This window comes from Pyxicephalus adspersus, chromosome 2 (assembly GCF_032062135.1).
Source record: "Pyxicephalus adspersus chromosome 2, UCB_Pads_2.0, whole genome shotgun sequence".
In the NCBI taxonomy this organism is placed as follows: domain Eukaryota; kingdom Metazoa; phylum Chordata; class Amphibia; order Anura; family Pyxicephalidae; genus Pyxicephalus; species Pyxicephalus adspersus.
This window is the reverse complement of record NC_092859.1, coordinates 76,007,829-76,031,753: the sequence shown is the minus strand read 5'-3', so window position 1 is coordinate 76,031,753 and position 23,925 is coordinate 76,007,829. Positions and strand designations below refer to the sequence as shown.

General features: G+C 37.8%; 2 protein-coding genes and 1 long non-coding RNA gene across 5 annotated transcripts in view; 2 read left to right on the top strand and 1 right to left on the bottom strand.

Annotated features, from left to right (window-relative positions):
• Positions 1-4,644, bottom strand: part of LOC140323749 (oocyte-specific histone RNA stem-loop-binding protein 2-like) — a 14,789-nt gene extending 10,145 nt beyond the window's left edge. Inside the window, exons 1-3 of the mRNA XM_072401073.1 lie at positions 4,513-4,644; positions 1,370-1,501; positions 583-669 (exon numbers count right to left, since the gene is read on the bottom strand). Of these exons, the coding sequence (XP_072257174.1) occupies positions 583-669; positions 1,370-1,476 (194 nt within the window). The 5' untranslated portion in view covers positions 1,477-1,501; positions 4,513-4,644. The remainder of the gene's footprint in view (positions 1-582; positions 670-1,369; positions 1,502-4,512) is intronic.
• Positions 4,645-4,711: 67 nt separating this feature from the next.
• CDC25C (cell division cycle 25C) lies at positions 4,712-16,792 on the top strand. 3 transcript variants are annotated; one of them, XM_072401076.1, is made up of 10 exons: positions 4,712-4,952; positions 5,757-5,941; positions 8,307-8,540; positions 9,657-9,748; positions 12,228-12,273; positions 13,745-13,774; positions 14,783-14,819; positions 15,696-15,770; positions 16,040-16,135; positions 16,619-16,792. In XM_072401076.1, exons 3-10 carry the CDS (start codon positions 8,350-8,352, stop codon positions 16,775-16,777), a joined length of 726 nt encoding a protein of 241 aa, XP_072257177.1. In that variant the 5' UTR covers positions 4,712-4,952; positions 5,757-5,941; positions 8,307-8,349; the 3' UTR covers positions 16,778-16,792. The 3 variants fall into 3 exon arrangements, with proteins under 3 accessions (XP_072257177.1, XP_072257176.1, XP_072257175.1); XM_072401075.1 differs by lacking the exon at positions 5,757-5,941 and having other exon boundaries at positions 8,310-8,540; XM_072401074.1 differs by lacking the exon at positions 5,757-5,941.
• Positions 16,793-20,517: 3,725 nt separating this feature from the next.
• Positions 20,518-22,387, top strand: LOC140323748 (uncharacterized). The gene is made up of 3 exons (XR_011919429.1): positions 20,518-20,541; positions 21,176-21,238; positions 21,402-22,387. It is a non-coding gene; the product is annotated as an uncharacterized lncRNA (long non-coding RNA).
• Positions 22,388-23,925: the final 1,538 nt, after the last annotated feature.

Genomic DNA, 23,925 nt, shown 5'->3' with positions numbered 1-23,925 from the left:
TAACAAAACCCATTTCAAACTGTTATAGGACTAGAAGGGCCTTCCACACACCAGTGTTCTGCCTAATGGCTCAGGGTAAAATATAAGGTCTTATGTAGGCAGAATGAGCAACAAAGATAGTGGTTCAAGTGGGTCATTACAAAGCAAAAGCTATATAGTTCAGAAATGCCCCCTTTATGCTGTTTGGGAAATGTAATGTGTGACACTCATTTCAGTGGAAGAAATGAATTCTGTATCCCATTATAGGCACACAGTGACCCAAACAATTGATTTTGCTTTTCATACTCAACCCACTAAAGAGAAGTTTTCAAGACAGAGCAAGTGCTAAGGCAATGCTAGCAGGGGCAATCTTGTTGCCAGAACAATTCCCAAAGGTCACATACGGGCTATTCCTGCAACACCTAGGCAAGGCACTCCAAGGCCAGACAGATGATGGCCACAGAGGTCAGTGCTCTAGTAGCAACAAAAAGATCTTGATAGAAGAATAGTTAAGAAGATAATAGAAAAAGCAGAACTGTTTATGCTGCTGGGTCAGATAAAAACTCACAAGAATAACTAAGATATGGAGCAAGCAATTTGTACCTTGTAGACTGTGATGTATCCGAGTAATTATAGTCTCTCTTTGCCAGAAATCCAGAAGCACCAAGGAAACGAGATCTTGATGGCACTCTGTGGGAGATATAGAAGAACTACTGCACTGATTTAACAACCTATACCAAATATACTGATTGATTATTATCCAACACATTCCAAGCCTGAAACAGCATATTTCTAATACTCCATCACATAATTAACACTGAGAAGTGGAAGAATGCAGAAAGTGGGTGGAATTCCATGTCAGAAATAGAAAAGTATGATGTTTAAAATAGGAAGATTAACAATGTGTTTAAAGTGTAATGTATGTGCCAAGAAGAGGGGTACATGGGTAATACCCAAGTGTATTAGGAAGTATGACACCCTGTGTGAGTTTTACTGTACAAAATATATTCCAGAGTGCTCCATTCGCTAACGGGGACAATCCAGTGTCTGCATGCCAAAGTCACTGGCAAGAGAGGATCGCTGTAGGACCTTTATAGAAATAGTGGGAAAAAGATTGGACAGAATGGTGACTTTCCTCATTATGGCTAGTGTGCCATAATGGGAAAGTACACAAGCTCTTTAGCAGACTAAAATTACCTCTTACAAATTAAAATTACAACTTTTATTTTAAAGAATTAAGACTGATGTGACTGATACTAAATTTGTAGTGCTTAAAATAATTTCTAATAACTCCAAATTTACCAAATTTAAATCTTTCATAAAACCAATAACATCCATGAAGATCATTCCACATATGCCAACCCAAATTTACATTTTTTAATATAGCTACCCAAATAATTCTTCCATGGGAGCAGTGTTACTTATCAGCATCCATGGTTCTGGAAGAAGGGCGTTTGAGAGTGAAGGCAGTTGATGCTCGTGGCTTTGTGGTAGCATATGAGGTGGCAGCTGATGATCTAGCCTGAAAAGTTAAAAGATAATATGTTATGTATATGAAAATTGTGAAAGAACCTTAAAAGCCTCAGTCAGCAGTACATCCAAACCAAATACTCTCAAACTCCAAACTAATCAATTTACCATACCACTTTTTGACAAGGTAGTGGTTTTTGCTGCCCTGTACATTGCATGCCAAATGTGCCTGCATCATTTTGCACAACACAGATTAGAGGGTATTTATCGCAAAGCAACGCCAAACAAGAGAATTAAAATAGATTTTGTATAAAGCATTAGACAGTGTTGTCCGAGGATCCATTGACATTTTTGTAGTTGTGGAGCCATTGATTTGTCAGGAAGTTAAACCAAGCAGTTTTCTTCTCTCTAAATTCTATAAATAGGCAAATCATTCCCCAATCACCTCACTATGCAACTCGTGTTTGCCAGTTGCTGCATGTACCAGTTATTAGACCATACTCCCAACAGCTCACAAGTCTAAAACATTGCTATGAAAGCAGGATATCACACATTAGCAGTTGTGGGGCAGAAAAACCAAAACAAATAAAGACTGTCAGTTTAATATGATCTACGCATATGTATGGACACTGGGATACTTCTAAAATGTCACTACACACCTTACGGCAATGAATAGGGTGTCAATGAGGTCTTACAGTGCTATAGTTAAACCACCACGCCTCATTAAGGGACTGCATTCTGCTCCAGGGCACATTGCAGCCAAACAACAATTTGGGGCAAGTTGGAACAGTTTAGTTTTCATTTCAATTACACTCATTTAATTGTAAGCATTTAGTGCCGTCTGTGTGCATAGATCGTTCAACAGCTTATAAAAATAGTGGGCCACAGACCAGGGGTTGGGGATCCCTGATTTAGTGCCCCACATACAGACCAGCATAGTGACATCAAGGGGTGCAATCTTGCCATGCTGTGAGGAGTGGGTTAAATATATTGGAAGTCATTAAACCAAGCGGCTGGCACATCAAGTGGCATCTAAAGGAAATACTATGGGGGCAACTCCAGACTGAAGCCTATTGCAGCCAAAGCTTTTACCTTTTAATTGGTTTCAATACCAGAGATCCTAAACAGTAAAGAGAAATTGTGAGCTGGTTTAACTTAAGAACCTACTCCAAACAAGATATGCTTATTCTTCCCCTTGGCTGATTCCTGGGGGAAGACACTACATATAGCTTCTCCTGGCAACAACCTTAGAATAAATGTGGACCAGCAGCAAGCAGTACAGTACTGCTCACCGCCACCAGCTTCTCAAAAGTGCAAACCCTGGTTCTTTAGTAACCAGCACTGCAACATGACTAACCAAGCAGCTAGAAAGGTGCAGATTGCTCATTTACAAGGCAGGCGTTAGCCTACCCTTAGCTTGATAAAGTTCAATATTTCAAAGGATTGTCCATTTTATCTAAAAGAGTTTATCTGAACACAATGTTCTCCAGGTACCTCCTGTCTACATGCGTGTGCCTTATCAGTTGTAGTGGACCATACATACAGAAAAAGGTGGCAATAGGGACAACCATAGTCTCCACCAAGGTGGCATATAGCAAGGTGATAAAGCTGCATACTTTGGTCTTCCCTTGGCTGAAAATCATAAATCAGAACTTCCTTTTAAAAAAAGCTGCTTATCTAAGAAGTTTGAAAATACAATGAGATTAAAACGTTGTATGAGTACAAGTGATTGGATCTAGATCTGCTTTAAATATTTGCCTAAATTTAAATAGCTAAAGCAGGGTTTCTCAACCAGGACCAGCGCTGTGGTCGCCAACCTTTCCGACCTCACAGACCACTAAATCCAGGGTACTACACATGCGCGGGGAGCCACGTGCCACTCAAAGGGGGAGAAACTTACACCAGACTGATGTCATACTAGAACACGTCCACTGGCCCATTTCAGGCTCAGACTTACTTGCTAAATTCTGAAGAGGGACAGTACCACAGGGTTGTGGACGCAACAAAAGTTGTGTCCACAGCCCTGCGCTACTGTCCCACCAGGATGTTTAACAAGTGGGTCTGTGCCTGCGATAGGAGAGTGGGCGGGTTGTGTCCATACCGGGGACAAAGCTGCAGACCACTGGTTGGCGACCACTGCTTTAGAGGATGCTAGATTTGTACCTCTGAGGCCAGTTATCACGCACAGCAATAATCTTTTGGGCCATCTGTAAGGATGACACTATCCCTACTGGCCAGAAAGAGGGATTCTTCCTACCGACCACCACACTAATGTAACATGACCCGTGGATTTAGTAGTTATAGGAGAGGTTCCCCAAAGACCTGAAAGTTATTTTAACAGTTTCCCCATCTTAAAAATGTCAAGAATGACTGAAGTGCTGGGGCTAATTGGGGAACTCTTTACACTACCACAGTAGCACAATACATCTACAGTTCAATAGTCCAAGCATGGTCTGACCTGCCAACATAGACATATGTACCAAAATTGCTTTCAGGTCATTTTGCTGGCTGAGCTTACATAGTATTTTTCTGTATTGCAAGGCAGCAGTTACTGTAAAGTGATTATTTTTAGGAGATGTATCCAATTCTTGCCTGGTTAGCAGTTTGGCATACAACCAAAATTAGAAAGCCCACATGACAAAGCAAAGAAAGCTCACAATAGAAAAGAAGGCTCACTAAAAGCCCTAAATGTAGATTCTACCGAAATGCCACACCTGTGGACAGGTAGAAAACAAGAGGACCTGTGAACCATCCATATTTCAGAAAAATCAACCCACGCTAAACCATTTTCCTCCTGAAAACTGAAGTGGCCTGTTGGGATTCCTTTGATTTACAGATGGGCAGCATGGGGAAGTTGTTGGGATCCATACATGTCTGGGGTTTGCCTGTCTGGTGTACCTGGAACCTCAACAAAGCCCACCATCACCCAACACCCAAAGGTCTCACACCAATGGCCCACCAACACAAAGGCCAGCCAACAGTGTCAGCTCGCCCACTCATTCACACTCCTAGCCACCTCATTACCGATGCATGGCTCTACAAACAGCTGATCAGAACAAGCACCTCCCACCAGCCCTTTAAAAAGTCCCGCGACGTGACTCAAGGCGGGGCCTGCATGCATAATCAGGGGTGTGGCTGCGTATGGAAGCTGTCATTATTCCTGCAGCCAGCACAAAGCCAATCACAGCTGCTACTTCTTGCATAACACAATAGTGACCAATCGCTGAAGATGCCGTTTTAAAACGGGCGACCTCCTCCTATCTCGAACAATTTCACCCTGGCGGTTTCATCTTATTGGTTGTTACAACTTTGTGACCCGGATACTGTCTGGGGATTGGTCAGTGACTGGGGTAGACGATTTCAATTCCTCGAGTGCCCCCAATCACTTCGGCTGGTCGCTATTTACTTTTCACATCCGGACTGCAGAAGGAGCGAGCAGGAGGCAAAGAGAGCACGACTGGGGGTGTTATGTTGTGACTTCCTGGATGAGGAGACGAGTAATAGTGCGTATTCATGGCCTACACGTTTACGTTTTATGTGCATTCAGGTGGAGGGAAACTTGCAAGGCCATACAGAAGGTTTTAGATATTTATTTTATATGGGAAAGCAGCATAGAGAGAAGCAAGACAGGCTGGGCAGGATAGTACAGGGAGAACGCATAGATCCAACAGCACCAGAATATCTGTTCCTGCATGAGGAGAATGTGTAGAGGAGGCTGTACCTGGGGGAACAATATAATAATAATTGTATTACAATACAATGCTGGTGATTATATATAGAGATCGATATAATAATATTACAATATAATGCTGGTGATTTATATATAGAGATCAATGTAATATTATTTGTATAACAATATAATGCTGGTGGTTATATATAGAGATTAATATTACAATATATTGCTGGTGATTATATATAGAGATCAATATAATGCTGGTGATTATAGATAGAGATCAAAATATTACAATATAATGCTGGTGATTTATATATAGAGATCAATGTAATATTAATGTATAACAATATAATGCTGGTGATTATATATAGAGATCAATATAATAATAATAATGCTGGTGAATATAAAGATAGAGAGAGAGATCATTATAATGTATATACACTGCAGGATGTGCCAGGTATCCCCACAACCAATGCTGAGCTGCCATGCACTTGTGCAGCTCAAAGATTTTGGCAGATGTAGATAGCGATCAGGCAGGTAGGAATGCTTTCTGAAGAAGGAACATCATCTGTCTGTTTCTGCAATGAATATAGAATAAAACCTGTGCTGCTCACCTACCCATTTTTCGTCACAGGGTGCTGCCATCTTCCTTCATTTCTTCTTTATCGTCTTTGGCCGTCTCAATCCCTTTGCAATACGAATCCAGTGGATCCTGTGCCATTCCAGATTCCTACTTTCTGTGACGGACAGGACAGCCGTCTTCTTCTAGGTTCTTCTTAAGGCGTACCTAAACTCAGAATTTTTACTTTACATAGTAAGGTAGACAACACTTTTATTTAAAGTAAAAATGTAGTTTGTGTTTTTTTTTAAGTGCAACAGCCGCCCATTTAATTTATAGGAGCGCAGAGCCTCCCGGGATACCTATGTCGCGCATTCTAGGAGGCTCCTGGCTGCTTCTTCTGCACATGCTTCATCAATGTGCAGTGAGATTGGCATTTTTCCCCCAATCTACGTCACCCAATCTTGTGCCTGCACAGTGTGAGATCAGGTGATGCAGGAAGAAGAGAGAAGAAGATGGCGGCCGGCACTCCCTCTACGCGGGGCTGAAGATGGATACCGGGACAACGTGGGACCCGATGGAAGAAACCCACACTGATCTGTGGGATTGAAGGTAAGTGTGAGTTTTTTTGTTTTGTTTTTGGTTTACTTCCGCTTTAAGTCGTCTGATCTTGTACTGCACAGGTCCTGAAAATGTAACGAAAAATGCCATTGTCACTGTGCATGTGTGAGATTGGCGCTTTTTATTTATTTCTAAAATAAGGTAATTAAGCTTAGTCACAAGTTTATATCCCATTTAAAAGTTTTAACACCGTTTGAGATGGTTATATTATATGGTTCTATATGTAGTCTATTGAGGAGAGCAGGCTGAAAGCATCTTTGGTGGAGATAAAACTTCCCCTTCTCTTTTTTTTTTTTTTAATTTTTTTTTTATTTACAATTCTGCTGTTTATTTTTTTTTTTTTTTTTTATTTTTTTTTTATTTACAATTCTGCTGTTTATTTTTCCTGATCAACACTAAATACAAGTCCTACAATCCAGTAGACAGTACAAGAAGTAAAGGCATGGTTACATTCATGCCATGTATTTTATTTTTTAACTTTAGTAATACAGTTAATTTAGAAAGGCGCTGCTTGTTTTTTTAACAACTGTGAAGCAGCCAAGGGTGAAGAAGCCCTGTCCCTAAACAGACTTTTTCATAAAGGAAGTCCCTGCAAAGAAGCAATCTTGCCTCTCCCCCCACCCCCATCTCTAGATTCTGCTCTTGAGTACTATCTGCTGAAATCGATTAAAGATATTTACACATGTGCAATATTTATTGTTAGAAAACAAATGATTAACGATTATTCACGATTATTTAGAACGGTCGTATTGTGCACAATTCTTTACATGCTGTAACGATATGATAGTTCAAATATAATCCACCAATAATGTACACACAATAGATACAATTGTTTGAACAATGCAGGAAGTGACATGTAAAGGAGAAAGTGTATCGCAGAACAATCCATGATCACTGAACGACCGTACACACAACAGACAGCGAATGATCGTCGCCCAATCAGATTTGTTGTGACGGTCGTTAGTTTCCGGCGACATTCCTCGTTCATCTGCGTCGTTGTGCACTTTTTTTTTGTTAACAATTATCGGACGAACAGTCGTTAGTCGTTTGTTTCCATCAATAATTATTGCACGTGTGTATGTAGCCTAACAAGCCTTAAGTTTCTACTGGAGATTATGTTGCAGCCAGAGAGAAAACTATTCTTTACTCTTTTATCATTATTATTATTAAACAGGATTTATATAGCGCCAACATTTTACGCAGCACTGTAATTAAATAGGGGTTGCAAATGACAGACAGATACAGACAGTGACACAGGAGGAGAGGACCCTGCCCCGAAGAGCTTACAATCCTTGTGGCATTGCTTTTGTGTGTATACTCCCTTGAATAAAGTTCACAAAACTGTTAAAACGCTGAAAGATTTTTTTTTTTATTAGGGGGAAAAAAATTAGGAATAGGAGATAAATTATTGTAATCAGTAGTTTCAAATGCCATATGTAGATGTGCAGAATGTATATAAATTATTGTAAAATACTGTTTAAAAGCACTGCTCCTACTCCTTCCTGTTGGTGTGGTTATGATATAATATTTCTAGCAGTCAGCAGTTTTGCCCTTTGTGTTTGTAGCTTGTCAATGCATGTTTATCAGAAAACCAGAAAACTTTATCTGCAAGCCGCAACAGTGGCACTTATTTAAAGGGATTCTGTCAAAAATATTCAGAGTGCTAGTATGCCTGTTTTCACCAGCCAGTTTACCCAATATAGCAGTAGAATAGTATTGTCTGTATTAACCATTGACTCATGCAGAAAGTGTGATGTTTATTTGATACCCTTTATTAGCCAAGTTATGTTTCTAAAGATGTGGTACAATCAAATTGTAATTTACAAACTACCATGTAGTGTTAGGGCCTGAATGGGTTATTTAGGTAGGTTCTCTCATTACTTAGAACTAAAGGAGGTTGTGAAATCAGATTTTAGGGTGAATGGCCAGCTGTTTTTATTTTGTTCTTCCTGTGTGAGAAGTTTTGCTTTTGTACACTAAACTTCTTTTACTTCTCTTCATTAGCAGTTCTCCAGGTTCTACACCAGTGGTGAAAAATTGTGAAATCATGGCAGATGGACACTCATTTTCTTCAAGCAGTTATTCAAAGTCTTCTGGCCTCAATTTCCGCGCAAATTGTCGAATGGTACTAAATCTACTAAGGGACAAAGATGCCTCTGTTATATTTTCTCCAGAGCAGCCTCTAACACCAGTCACTGACCTTGCAAAGGGCTTTAGCAACTTAAACACTTTCAATGGGTAAATATCACATAAGCGTTATGTACAATCATGTCTTGTATGAATGTGTCCTATCTGTTGCTATTCCCGCTGTCACAGGTTAGTATTTAAGTAGAAACAGTTTTTGACCCCTTGAAATACTATCGGGGTGGGGAGAAGCTTGTTTGCAGCAGGAAAGATAGAATGTATGTATCCTAGTAGTAGGATTCTGGGCTGTCTAGCAGTTCTCTACAGTGTAATCTAAAGGTAAAAGACATTCTATGTCTCTTAATAGACTCCACGAAATGCATTTCAGAGAGAACTTTGCAAAAATCTAATTTTTAGTAGAGGACGTATGCAGTTTATATCAGCCTTTAATTATTCTCTATGTCCCTGTTTCAGATTTGTTTGGTAAAACTATTTACACTAAAATGGAGCTTTGAAGAACAAAAAATAATGCTAATTGAAAAATTTGACTGAATTACAGTTAAAAAAAAAGTTTTTAAACCCTAAGACAAAATGTTTATTTTTCTACTTGCCATTTAGTAAATCTGCCAGTAACACGTTACCTAGGGTGACAACACTCTTATAGTCTTTTGTATCAGGACAGCAGTAACAAATGGGACCATAAGTGAACTAAGAGCAATGTTCAGTATGGAAAGTTTAGCAGATCATATGATTTCAGGCAAAACATCTAAGTCAAAACATCTGTTTTTGGGGTGGCCAAGAAGATATAAAGATAAAGGAAAAACTGCACATCAACTAATCTTTGTCGCTCTGCTTTCTTTGCCTTTTGGTGAACTTTTTGTCAGCATGTGTTTTGATTGGCTTCCTATTACTGCTTGTTCCCTCAATGCTGCAACTCTCCTCTACAGGGAATTTACAAGGCCAAAGATCAAGTGTTTACACTGCTTACATTTAAAAAATACATTTAACAATAGTAATAATTACACACTTGAGTTTGTGTCTTTTACATCTGCCCAGATTTCAGAACGAAAGGACTAAATAATAGAAGTCATTTGTTAAGGCTTAAGATGTGGTTTAATTTTTCTCATAAGTTTGCGTAATTTGCTTTTTGATGTTTTGTTACACATATTCAGACTGCTTAAGTTTGAGTTAATAAGCTGAATTTACATCTTAATGACTTCCTTCTTGCAGTGAGACCCCCAAACGTTGCTTGGATCTATCTAACCTGAGTTTTGATGAACCTGGCCTGCAAGCTTTCATGTCACCTGTTAAAACGGTCCCAGGTAATAACATCAACATAGTTGTTAAAAAAAAAAACTGGTCCTTTAAAATAAACATATACTGGAAGGGAATATGTAAACTTCCATTGCAAAATCATAAAAATGTTCCCTTGGCTTCACCCTTAACAGATGTGGAGCTTGTGAAGTCAAGATGATTGTTTTGCATAATTGTTAACTGTTGGTGATTCAGGATATACAGAAGTTCTTTTTAAAAGCAAAGTTTAGCAATGGTAATACAAGTTTCTTTAAAGGAAGGTCCATTTTGTTCCCAAACTTTTGGTACTTTAACTAAATCAACAAAGAATAGTTAACTATTGGAAGTAGTTATCCTATGAACAGTTTTGAGAAAAACTATCTAATATTTTAAATTTAAATATCAGCTGAAAAGCAAGTTTACCATGTTTTAAATGGCAATATGTATTCAAACCCAAGAAAATGGACGAGGGTTTCTCATCCATTATAGCACACAGGAAGTATTTCACCTGCATAATGTACTGCAACACTGTACACTGACAAACAAAAAACAGCATTCCTCAGTGTTTTTTTTTTGTTGTTTTTTTTGGGTCATAGGACTGTGTTGGAAGTTGCAAACACTGTCTTATGACTTTACTTTACCAAACCATAACAGAATTGCCTAAATATTTTAAAGGAGCACTGTAGCAGTGACAGCCTGCATGCATGTCTGTGTGCATGTAGTATGCACATTGGTTGAAGGCTACGTTCACAAAAAACTGTCAAAATGGGCTTCCTCCTTTCTCAGCAGATAAGGATAAAACTTGAAAACCTTATTTTTTCAGTTATTGTATTCTTGGGCAAGTGGGCAAGAATAGGCTTTTCTACAATCCTCACAAAGCCTGTGGTAAAAAAAAGCCTGGAAAGTTTTTGCAAAACAGTTTTTCTTTCTCTATTAAGGGTGCCCCCCATTGCTAAGTGAGGGCTTTCAGTTATTTCTTCCTGCCAGTCTGTCTCCCCTCTTTAGATTCATTGAGTGAGTTTACAGGGGTACAGGTTAGACTCTCATTCTTGTCCCCTTTCTTAGTTTTGCACCTTTCTTTTCCCAGGGTTTTTTATATGGTTCTTCGTAATTTTCTGGACCTTGTTATCCTTACCCTCTATTCTCTTGTCTCTCTTTTCATACGCTTGTCAATGATTTCATCTTATAAACTCTGAGTGTTCATCATTTGAAAAAACAGAGGGTACAGTAGGTCACCCATATCTCCATCTCTCCAACTGCCAGTAAGTAATAGTAATAGGCATTCCCATTGTGGATTAATTAAAACCATCTCCTGTGGGGTTTCTAATCGGCAGACACAACATTTTCTGTTTGGTCTAAATTTTGACAGATTTGTTAGGACATTGAGCTGTAAAGAGTCAACTGTGGAACCTTTTAACACCAGAATTCAGTTTAGGTCAGAAAATTTGGGAAATGTCTTTGGGTTGTTTCTGCCTCTACTTGAGCACTGTCTCTACTGTGTGCACTGTGAGAGGAAACCCTTCACCCCATTTGCGAGCCGTCATAAAATACCTGATGTATAGGTCTATCACTATGGTCAGAACCCATCTGGCAATAGCTGCTCCATTGAATCCCTTCAACTGAATATTTTGTTTACCCTCCTGAACTTTAATCTTAGATATCCTGGTTTTGGATATAAACTAAACTGATTAAATCATGTTGGTTTGCTCTGTGTTCTAGAGCTCTAAGTTTGTTTAAGCTATTTCTTCTTCTAGTCTTTATCCATCTGAAAGGAGTCTAAACGGATAATTGTCATGTTAGGGATTCTGTATTGTAACTTGGCATGTTAAAGCCCAAAGTTCCTTTTAGTCATTGAAGCAGCTCTGTAGCTTGTATACTGTTGAGTTCCCCTTAATAAAGATCATGTTCTATTCCTTGCCTTGTTGCATTTGCAGTTTGCACTTTTTCTCTAAATGTGATTTTATCTGATCGGTGCTTTACTTCAGACTTCTGTTCTCACTTTACAAGATGGCTGATGGGCTGATCAGACATTTTCCTTTTTGTTTGTGCTCTTTTTATGCTTCTATTTGTCTTTTCTGAGAATTCAGTATTCTGCATCAAAACTTGATGTCTTCCATGGTCTGTTTTTTTGCGTAAACATTTCTTCTAGAAAAAAAGTTCTTGCATTCTCCTGCAAAAAAAGCAAGCTATTTATAAGACAGATTTGATATAGATACACTTTAAATTTCTTTATTTTTATTAGGCAAGTGGTTTAAGTAATTAAGGTCCTGTATGAAAAAGTTGTAACACCTAAAAAAAACAAGGTCAGTTGAAGCCAAGTATTTCCATTTCTCAAAAGGAAATTAACCATCAGAGTGCATTTCTGCTAAATCAACAACCAGTATTTTCCTTTGGGATACAACAGGAAAATGTGAATTTATTGCATAGATGTACTACATGTGTTTTTTCTCTAAAATTTACTTAAATAGAAGAAAACAATATCATTTTTTCTTTTATCCGTGTGTGCAGGTGAAGGAGATTCGCCAAAGTCACAGTCTGTACAACTAGAAGATTTGTAAGTAGTCTGATCAGCTATATATAATATAATATATATATATATATATATATATATATATATAAAATTAACCCTTGTGATACAGGGGAAGCCCCACTGCGAAGGAAGTTTCTTGTTTTTCTGAAGTTTAGCTATCAGTTGTTTTTTGCTGTATGTATCCAAATGGAAACACTTGCATTTAGTCCTTGTCCTAGAGGTACAACTGAAATAAAGAGGAATTTAGGTATAAATAAAGAGAAAGAAAGTGTACAGCACTCCTAGAGGGTAGGTACAGGTTGTCATCAAAACAGGTTCAGTTTTATGAAGTGTTTTTATGACAATGATTCTAATATTGACTTGAAAAGAACATAAGCATGAAAATAACAAGGTTAAAATAACAATGTAGGTTTTGTTTTGTCATTTCTGACCTTGCAGATTTCTTCAGGCAGCTTACCTGCGATTTAAATTTAAATCCTAGCAGCCCTATACGTGAATATAAAATACCACAATATATCATGACAAGAAGCATTTATTTAGTGTAGTAGTAGTGTATGCATTTTGTTAGTGTGCATATTGATCTCCAAGGCTGGAGAGGATACACTTGTTTCAGTGAAGCTGGGTGATCCAGCAAACCTGGAATGGATGTCTTAAGTCATCTGCTATTTGCTAGCAAGTGATTTAAATCCTGGACCAGATCCATTCCAGTTTTGCTGGATCACCCAGCTTCATTGATGAAAGTGTATCGCCTCCAGCCTTGGAGAGCTTTAATAAATCAGGCCTATTGTACCTAGTTGTGTAACAATCATTTATGTTTACAGATAAACCATGTATCACAGTGCTGTTTCATTATTTCCCCCTAACCTTGTTGTCAAATATATACCAGGGTTTCCTGATATCCTCTTCCAATATCTTCTCCTGTACATTGTATACTCCCCGATTAGTATAGTAATTTTGTAACAAAATCCATTTTTCAAAATTACTCAAAGGGTCTGTTTATAAAGCAGTGAGTCTGACATTAACTGAAACATTCACTGGTGGAGAATCATTTTTTTTTTTCATTGAATTATATGGATCTGGACAGTTCTCCACCAGAAAATATTTTAGTGAATGTTTGATTTATAAAGAAAATAATAGACCCCGTAGTAATGTATTTGTTGGTTATATTTCATTAGGTTTTTCATACATTCCTCTGTTTATATTAGGAATATCCTTTTTTTTTTTAAAATCCATTTCAAAGAAAAAAAACATTAATTCGACCCCTTTAACTATAGATGAAGTAATTTATACAGATGATTACATCACCAAAGATACCTTTTTGTTGCTGCAGTTAAAATTACTATTTTTAGCCACTAACCTATAGGGTCAGTTTTTAGTTGAAATTCATTTTCAAATGTCAGTCTAATAAAACTAAACTGCATTTAATGTTTTCCTATTTGAAAATTACTGAACCAAAAATACATTAAAAAAAAGCTTATTGTAAATCTCTCAACAGTTTCACTCCAGAACCTGCAAATGAGGCAAAGTAAGTACTGAGCATAGTTTTATTTCTGCATATTTAGACAGGCATTGAGTTTTTTAGTAATGCACCAACTCTTAGGGGAATGTTTTTCAAATCCACATTCCAGGCCTGCCCTGAATGAACAAATTTACTGCGTGTGCAGTTTGACAGTTCCAGTAATCTGGCAGGTATGAATGCTTATTGCAGAAGGGGACATTGCCTGCCTGTTTTTGCAAAAAGGCCCTGCTTGATCCATAATTTTTAAATGTGAAACTTTAGTTCTGCTTTAATGAATTCTGGAAGGCTCATTAATGCCGATTTAGGTTATAATGGCCCTTTTCTTTGTAACAAATTGTTTATAGCCGTTTACCAGTAATTAAAGATGGGGGCTGCGTTAGTTTTCTTCCCAACCACTTTCTCTTACTTTCTACCTGAAAATCAAGCAAATAACTTACTTCCTGATCCTGTATGTTTGTAATAATTTCTCCTGAATTTTATCCTACTTTCTCTGTATCTATAGAGGGAGCCATAATTGACAACATGGCACAAGGGGAGCCAACATACTAGATTCAACACTTTCCACCACTGTCATTGAAATTTGGTACAACATGATGACAATCTGTTCAGCAGAGGCATAAGTAGCTACAATATATACCTAAGCTGATTTACAGTGTAGTCATTGCCTACGTACAATACTATAAAGGTGACTAGCAAGTGTCTAAACACCTCTTAAAAAATTTGACGGTGACGGCATTTGTATTCTTTCTATCCATTGTCTTCACTTAGTAATTCTGCTAATAATGTGCTTCCTGTTCTGGATGCTTACTGTTGTACACCCAGACTGGGCTTCAAACATATTTGCTTCTGTTTGTTACTTCCTGTGAGCTGAAACACAACCAGTGTAATCCCCCAAGTAATATAGACAAACACTTTCTGGTAAGATCAATAGGTATTTTCTGAGATTGCTGAAAAAGTTTTTAACTAAATAACTTTAATAACTTAAAGTGTAATTGTTGATGTTTTTTTTTGCAGTAGGAAATGCCTTAAAGGAACAGTTAATACATCCTTGGTGAGTGCCATTTTAAAATATTCTTACATTTTACAACAAAATTTAGGCTTTATTGATGTGTGCCCTGCACAGTTCCTCCTATGTACTAACATTGCTAACTAATATGCAATTGTAAACTTCCCAAAGTGTGCACTAGAAGCTGAAACTAGCCACTACCTTTCATTTTCTGGCTAAAGAATGTTCATTTGTTTCATTTGATTACTGTTATTTCAACTGTGGAGTCTCAGAAACACCATCTTATATGGGTGTTATCAGTTTGCATGGCTTGGCTAGGGATATGCACTCCTCTTATATGACATTACCCTTCAAAGTGTTTTGATAATTGCATACCAAACAACTGCTGATATTCAAGCTGAGGACCTTTGGCACCAATAAGCATGGTGCTTAGAATAAAACCTATTTTAGAGATTTCTTGAATGAGGAATACTAAGGAAGGGTGCTGTTATGTTTTCAGGAAGCTATGGACAGCCCTCTGCCAGCAAAATGTAAACAGTTTAAATGTCCGCTTTAAAACCTTTTGGCCATTTAGTATTGAATTATTGGTCACTCTATCCATACCCAGCATTTTATTGATTGAGGCTTTTTAGATTGTTTTCTAATGTCTTAAATAGCCCTACTATATTTACTTTACTTCCTTACTACCTTGATCATTACAAAGCCAATTGCTCTGCTGGAATTACTGGCAATGTGATACTCATACCACTATTTACTACTTCTTACCATAAACGTTTCTCTATACTTTTATATGACATTTACGTTGCAGTTCTAAATAATCAAAGATGTTGCTTGGAATTAAATTATTATAGATATTTCTTGAATGAATACCATCTGTACATTTAAACTTCAATTTAATAACCAGTTTCTCTGTGCACTTAGCCCAGACTTCTCTGCAGTACACCAAGTTTCAAGAAAGTTTCTGGACGTCAAAAAGATTCTAGTAATAAAGAAAATGTAAGTGTGTTATTCTTTTGTTATTGGGTCTGGTCTGTTGCAAGTTCGTCTGTAAACTACATTTTGGTGCAATTATTTTCTTAACATGGTAGACACATATATAATGGTAAATTTATTTTAAAGCGTATATAACCTGCCTGTTTCTACAAATGAAAATGTGGAGATGGCTGTAGTTATCATTTCATCTCTTGATTCCCTTTTCATTCTATCGCTTATTTGTGCCATCCTTTGTGAGCTTATGTGATAACAGTCCTTTCTCTGGTTTTCAGGTGGTTGGGCTCTTTAAGAACCCAGCTAAACTCAGCTCTGCGCTGCTTCTCCGTGAGGCAGCTGTGACACCGATTCCTCCAACATTTGAAACCAAGGTAAGTTTCATGGTTTATAGGCAAATGCCATGCATTACATTATCAATGTCACTTTGTAATATATCCAAAAATGTGTACCAGATTAATTCTTTATTTGCAGCATATGGAAAATGAATGACAGCGGTGCTCTTCAACAAAGAACAGGCCATTGGGCAAAATAAAAATATCAAACGCACACAAATAAGGCTTCAATATTTTGAGTTTTTTTTTTTATTTGTGTGTTAATGGCAGCATCAAAATGTTTTATATTTGTGTAGGAAAGGTGTTTTTACCATATGAACTCTTGATCTACTGTAAGTCATTTTTTTTTGTTTTTTTCAATTGTAAATTATTTGGTGATTTTTACAAAGGTCAGCCTAAATGTAGTGCAGGAAAAACATCAAATATTTTTACTTTACCTTAATAGTTGTTTTCATATCGGTTGTACTGTACTTTATATGCCCTGATATTTTGTGTTTGCCTTGTCCATAATCATCTGTACAGGATGACCTCTGTACGGAGGATGACTCGGAGCTCCAAGTCCTAGCTTCTCCTATTAGTGCTGCTCCAGGTGTTGACGAGGCCAAAGTAGGAAACTTTGATGGGTTCTCTGAATTTTTTGCTATGGAAGAAGAAGAGGAGGAAGCAGAGGTAAAAGCCTAATTTACTTGACACCTATATCTCATACCTTGTTAGATAATTAAAAGGTGACCAGTTATGTGTCTTTTTACCAATCACAGCTTTGTATGCTTCATTGACGGTTGAAATGTTCAGAGTCCTTTGTGAATACAAAGATGGGGGATTCAGAGCTGCACTCTTAACATGTTTGCTTTCTAGTGCACTTTTTTAAAGAGTATAGGGAAGCTGAATAATGCAAAATTGCTGTCATTTTTTTTTTACTTGTTTTGTAGCATTATATATTGTCATGAATATATTTAAAGCATAATCAGGCAGGATAAAAATTCTCATGAAACGTCCAAGTACTGCAATTGGACACTACATATACCCCACTTCATATATATCATATATATGATCTGAACATTAAGATCAGATCTATTCAATTTCAAAAAGATTTGTACATGCTTATATACAGCACATGTTCTATTTTTCTTTTCCCAAACATTCATCTGTACTTATTGTTAGTCTATGCAACATAGTACAGTTAAAGTGCAGTAACTTTTAACAATCATACAGAAAATACAAAAACAAAAAAATTATGTGACTTTAACGGCATTAAATATCATAAAAATATCATATATTTTTAGTTTCCTTCATTAAAAATGACAATTAAAATATGCATGCCTCTTCCCCACAAATTTCAGGAAGAGTCAAATCGACATTCTAACATACATAGGATAGATACATTGTACACATTACATATGTTGAAATCATCCAACGCGTTTTGCAGACTGTCCTCTTCCTCAGGGATGTAAATGGTACAGATAGTAGGTGTATCAACGCAAAAAGTTGTTGCAGTTACCGGTATGCTTATTCCCTTGGTATGGAGGCAGGCAGAAGGTGGGATTAGAGGATGGCGGTTCTCTCGATAGTTTAAAAGCAAGTCTGTCTATGGATGTAATTATTTGAATAAATCTAGTTTTTGAAGACAATTGCTTGTTGAAAATCTATAATGGAGTGAGCATCACTAATAATTGGAGAAAGACTGAATATTACTGTGGAGAACATATATGGGATACCACCATCTCTGTATGCTGTGATTTTTAATCCCACCTTCTGCCTGCCTCCATACAAATGCTTTTTGGGAAAAGCATTGAGAAGGGTAAATCATGCAGGCATGAATAGCACAGTGATGACCCATATAAAAAGAAGTCATGGTAGGCTCTGTATTTCTATTGGTTCTCTAACACCTAACATAAGCCTTTAAAACAGACTTCTGTTTTGCATGAAGGAGGCTACGGTTCAGTTCTCTGTAATGATTTCACCACTGTCTGGCATTCTAAAAAAACCATCTTTGCTGCCTTGGCTGTAAATGGCTGAAAACTTGATTTTTTGTTTTTTTTTGTTTTAGCTTAACTGATGTCACTGACGTTTGGGGTCCCATAGTAAAAAGTAACATTCATTACCTATACAGGTTGTCATTCAAAAATCTGGCATGCTGGTAAACTAAAGGATCCGGATTATCGATGGCTGGATTTTCGATTGTCAACATTACATATATATTCAAATAAATGCCCAAAAAGTCAACACAAAAGAATATATACTCTCTTATCTCACTACCCCAAAGCTAAATAGCACTCCATTGACCTGTGCTGATAATCTTACACATCTGGAAATGTTGAATGTTGATCACAGCAGTTTCTCTCACCATCCTCTACATAGCTGTTGGAGGAGGGGTTGTAACCCATAAGATATGCACAGTACGGGGAAATGTATACCCTATGAACCACCCTAAGGGTCATTTCCCTATACATGGCTGATAGGAGAACTGTCCATGCCCTGGAAAAGGCTGTGCAAATATCTGTTTTAGATTTAGTAGAAAATTGCTCTGTCAATTTATTAAGACCTGTTTTTGTGGTAGAATAATCTAAGGCTATTCTGATTGTTGTGTAAATCCCGGTGATCTTCTTTTTTTGGTGGGGTTATGTTTTAAGAGCAGGCCATCTAGGGTTTTTAACCAAACATTAGCAGATGGAGATTTCAGTGCTGTTGAGGCGTATGATTGCAATTGCATAAAAAAAATATACACTGCTGATCTCAAAAAGGGAAATTCAGCTGCCGCCTCTTCAAAACAACTAGGGGGTGGGGGGGTTGGGTGTTGTGCTAATGTCTACCGATAATTTATTTGGAATACTGGCCATTTCTGTAAAAATGAGGAGTACGTTAGATGGGGGAGATCCTGATTCCCCCAAAGGGGTAGAAAAAGAGATGTGTGACTTTTCAGGAGATGCCGTCCTCCAATTTAATTGGGAATAGTTTGATGGTCCAGTGCTGGGTCTGGGTACATGCAGGTATCATGTAGCCAATCTTTGATGTAACGCAGGATAGCCGCTGCATTATATGATGCAACATCTGGGAAATTTACACCCCCATTCCATGTTGGCTGTTGTAAAATACAGAGACTGAGCCTGGCTCTTTTACCACCCCACCACTGATTAATAGTTTGATAGGTATTGATAAAGATACTGTATGTAGGAAGAAAATATATGTCCAAAGGCTCTGCTGGACAGTAGCGGCCATTCAATTTTTGTTGAAGACCTTTTCTGCATCTAGACTCAACAACAGGGATCTGGAGTTTTTATTTCTTGTGGCTTGTATCATGGCTGTGATGGCTGCGCAAATCCTTATACTGGAGTGTTTGTTACGTACAAATCCCAGTTGGTGTTTGGTTAATGTAGTGGGGAGGAAAGTCTGCAACCAATTTGCCAATTTAGCGAGGATCTTGTAGTCACAATTTAATAGTGATTTAGGTCTGTAGGAAACAAATAAGTCTGTGTTTTTCACAGTTTAGGGTGGTATAGGCCTCAAAAAAATCTAGATAATGGAGTATGATGTGACAAAATTTGATGATAAACTTCAGTAAGAAGCAGACTGATTTCTTGAGCTAAAGTTTTGTAGTATTCTGCCGAGAACCCATCAGGGCATGGGGTTTTATTTGTTGCCAGGGAATTTATTGTACGAAGAAGTTCTGCTTCCGAGACTGGGGCATTCAAAAACTCCCTGGGTGCAGTGGCATTATTGCCTTCTGCCAAGATTTCTCTGGATCTCCATCATTATGCTGGAGATAGCAACTATACACTTGAGTGACTTGTTCCTGATCTTTCTCTTTTTAACATGATTTGTTTGACGTAGAACAAAATCAGAGAATTGTCCAGGGCTCCTGTAGATGGATTGTGTTTCATATTGCAAAAAAAAGTACACCTTCTCCAGCAAGGGCACTGACTTTTTCCTTTCCATACTTATTGTTAATTGTAAAGCAAAATATTCAGTGAGATAAATGTAGTGTGTGTGTGTGTGCATGTGTGTGTATGTCTTTGCATCTATTTGGATTTATGTGAAACTGGTTCTCGTCCGTTAATCGGCTTGGGGCTGATATTAGACGAGAGTGTTGCGTGTGTACAATGTTCGTCGTCCATTGTCCGAACGACCGTCCTGGCGGCTCCACGGACGATGGACGACAAACGATCCTAATGCAAGTGTAGGGGAGAGAGTGCAGCGGGGTGCCACTCTGTTGTTCGCCTTCAACCTCTCTCCATAGAGCAGAAAGACGCTGTATGTACAGCACTCCTTCATACATTGTGCAGTTGTTTGTCGTTGGAAAGGATTGTGAAAGACCCTTTCCAACGACAATCATTGCATGTGTGTACATAAAAACAAGTGTACCTAAAAATAAATGTTTATTACTTTTTGATGGTGTTTTTTTTTTTTTCTCTAAGGAATGCTTATAAATGATTGGAGATTTTTCAAAGGTAAGTTATTTATGTTCTTTGCCTTTCTCCTTCATATCCTTTGTTTGAACACCCACAATAAACCCAAGAAACTTGCTATATACTTTTCAAAGGGATAACTATATTGGGCAGCAGGTGAACAGGTCGTTCTGAAATGTGATGTGTTGGAAGCCAGAAAAATATAAGGATCTAAGTGGCTTTGAAAAGGACTAGATTGTGATAGCTGGACAACCCAGTCAGAGAATTTCTAGACAGGTTTGTACCGAATGGTAAGGGGTTCTGTAGCTACAGACCAGCCAGAGTGCCTGTACTGACACTTGTCTGTTGGATTAGATGGTGTAATTTTAAAGGAACTGCTGCTAACTTCTTGGTGCAAAATATTGCAACACACCTTCAGAGGTTTTGAGAGTCCATGCTTTGGTTAATCAGAATGTTTTGACAGTGTAAGGGGTGCCTACCCTTTAAGAAGGCTGTTTTAATGTTTTGGTGGCCCAGGAAGGATCAGAGGGATTTATGATCCCCCAATATATTGTTAATTTGTCTCTCACCTGATTCAAACAAAGCTTAGACATCAATTTAGTCCTGTCATTTTGTTAAATATTACTAATTATGCTTGCATTATTTTGAAGTAAGGTGTTAGTTTGAAACTTTACAGGTTTACGTATTGCCCACTGTAACTGGACGGCACCAAGATCTTCGTTATATTACTGGAGAGACTGTAAGCGTACAACTGAATTCCATGAGTAATTATTATGGGGTTAGCTAGTTATAAATGCATCTCTGGTTTTTCAGAACATATGTTGAGGCACTTGGCCACTATAGCATACATACATGTTCTTCTGTTACTGATCACAAATAACGTGGGTTCTTTATTGTTTTAGTTAGCAGCATTATTTAATGGAGAGTTCAGCAGTCTCGTGGAAAAATTCTATGTTATCGACTGCCGCTATCCTTATGAATATGAAGGGGGCCGTATCAAACTAAGCATTTCAATTAAAAAAAATTAACCATGTGTACTAAAGTATAGGAAATTTGTTATATGAAAATTTCTACTTTAAAACCCGAAGGGTTTGATTTGTGACCAGTGGGTTCTTTATATAGCTGAACTTCTGGCAAATTGCTAAATACATGGATGAAATGTTCCACTGGCCATGGGATCTGTAATTCTTTCTTGTACATTGTGGGACAAATCTTTAACTTCTCGATTATACTGCAAACTTCAGGAGTGGAAACAAAAAAACCTGTAGCTTGAAGGTATCATCTGAAGGTGTTTAGTGAGCTGTGTCCTAAGTAAGGTATGCTGGATGTAAACTTCTGGCCTGAATGTTTATTGTCAAACTGGAGGCATCTGTCTCCAGGTACATGAATCCTCTAGCAGGAGCAGTGACTTTGTGGGATTGATGCTATACTGAAATATCTTCCTTTTCTGCTTTTGCTGGATCAAGATGGAGGAAATTCTGGTTATCATCATCACTCTGGACTGAACCAGGCATATGTGGTACATTGACATGGAAAGGCTTTTGGCAGATGCTCTATAGATCCATAGATATGGCAAGGGCTTATTTACTGTCCTTTTTCGCAATTGCTGGCTTTACCAGCATGCTGTAGATTTTCAAGTTTTAGGGGACAGGGGCATCTCTGACTCTAATTTCTACAAATATCAAGACAAGGCTGTCTTCTCCATCAACATTTACATTCAAATTGAAAAGGCATAATTTTAATTGATTTGAGCCTTGCAGCTTCACACCCAAATCTACTTTTTCTGACCCAGCATTGAAAGCAGAAGGGACAGGTATCTGCCCTGTCTATCCTACTTTAAAAACCTTCGGACTCCTGCATCTTGAATGAGATCTTTGTACAGGGGATCTCCCAATTCATCCCCGGTACATGAACGCTTTGTTGCCAGAAATCTGTAGTGATTAGGTAGGTAAGGCACATTATTGCAGAAGGGACATTGCCTGTCCTTTTCTGTAATAATGAACTGCCTGATCATAAATTTGTAAGCAGTTAATCTTCTTAATCCTTATTTTTTTTTTTAATCTAAGTACCCAAATGTTGCATCACTGAAACCTATGAAAAGAATTATCAATGTCTGCAAAGCCATAAAAAACACAAATAACAATATCTAGATCTAGTGGCAGGATCAGCAATACAACCTTATTTCCGGGGGATTAAAAAATAATAAAATAAATAAAAATTAATGCTTTTTGTAGTTTTTAAATGTTGCCTTTGCACCCCATCATAGTAATTGCACCCCATCATAGTTCCTGCTGCTTTCACATAGAAATGCCATTAGCAGTGTGCATGGCTCAGAACATATATTCATCATATTTATCACAATAATAAAGCTTTTTTTTCTTGTGACATACATATCCAGGTATGGAATATGTGTGATATGTGTTTAAATGTTGCCCATTAAAGGTGCCGTTTTTTGAGAGAGGAAGACCGGGCCAGGAATGATTATCCAAGTCTCTATTACCCAGAACTGTATCTTCTCAAAGGGGGTTACAAAGATTTTTTCCCAGAATACAAGGTAGGACTTCATATCTGTGTTGCAGACTTCTGTCATTAGTGTGATTAGTACAGAACTTAGCTTAGAATTTGTAAATTAGCTGTTTCAGAACTTTCCAGTGGGTTTCACTGAAGAAAAATGTTTTATTTACACTTGGGAGTTAGAACCAGGTGTATCAACTATATAGGTTCAATGTATTTAGGTAGAACTCCAGCTAACTTTTTTTTTTTTTTTGAGTGGGGAAGTTTTGTAACCTTGGTCAGGTTTTTTTCCTCGAGTCAAAAATTAAAATCTAAACTACAATTTTTGAAACAAAAAAAAGGAGGTAAGTGAAAAGGGACACTTGTACAAGTGACAGATGTGTACCATGGCATCTCTTTTTAGAAAATTGGGGAAGAGGAATGTTCCCAGTAGGGACACAGGAAGCAGGGCATGATAGGGGATGTGACTGTTTTCAACCAAATACCATGCTGCAATAACACCAGTGCACCCCATCACCTGTCTGTAATAATATTGGTGCACCCCATCACCTGTCTCACCTTTGCCTAAACCCATGTTCACCTGCCAAAATAGCAAATAGAAATAAATATAATTGAAGGATGGTATGTGGTTCAGCAAGGGTAAGTCAGTTGATAGGCTGCACTGGTTTTATTGCAGTGTTGTATGAGGATCAGAAAGTGTGGGACGAGTGATGGGGTGCACTGGTATTACTGCGGGGTAGTATGACGTTCAGCAAGAATAAAACAGATAATGGGGTGAACTGCTATTTTTGCAGGTGATATGGAGGGATGGGGAAAAGTGACGACAGGTGTTTTTTTTTAAATTTTTTTATACTTGTTGTTTATGTTGTTGCAAGGGTTAGCAAGGGAAAAATAGGTGATTGGGTACCCTCC

Coding starts and splice junctions, on each gene's coding strand:
- CDC25C (XM_072401075.1), top strand. CDS start 8,350: ATGGCAGATGGACACTCATTTTCTTCAAGCAGTTATTCAAAGTCTTCT. Junction 12,274..13,744: donor TCTGTACAACTAGAAGATTT/GTAAGTAGTCTG, acceptor ATCTCTCAACAG/TTTCACTCCAGAACCTGCAA. Junction 15,771..16,039: donor ATTCTAGTAATAAAGAAAAT/GTAAGTGTGTTA, acceptor TCTGGTTTTCAG/GTGGTTGGGCTCTTTAAGAA.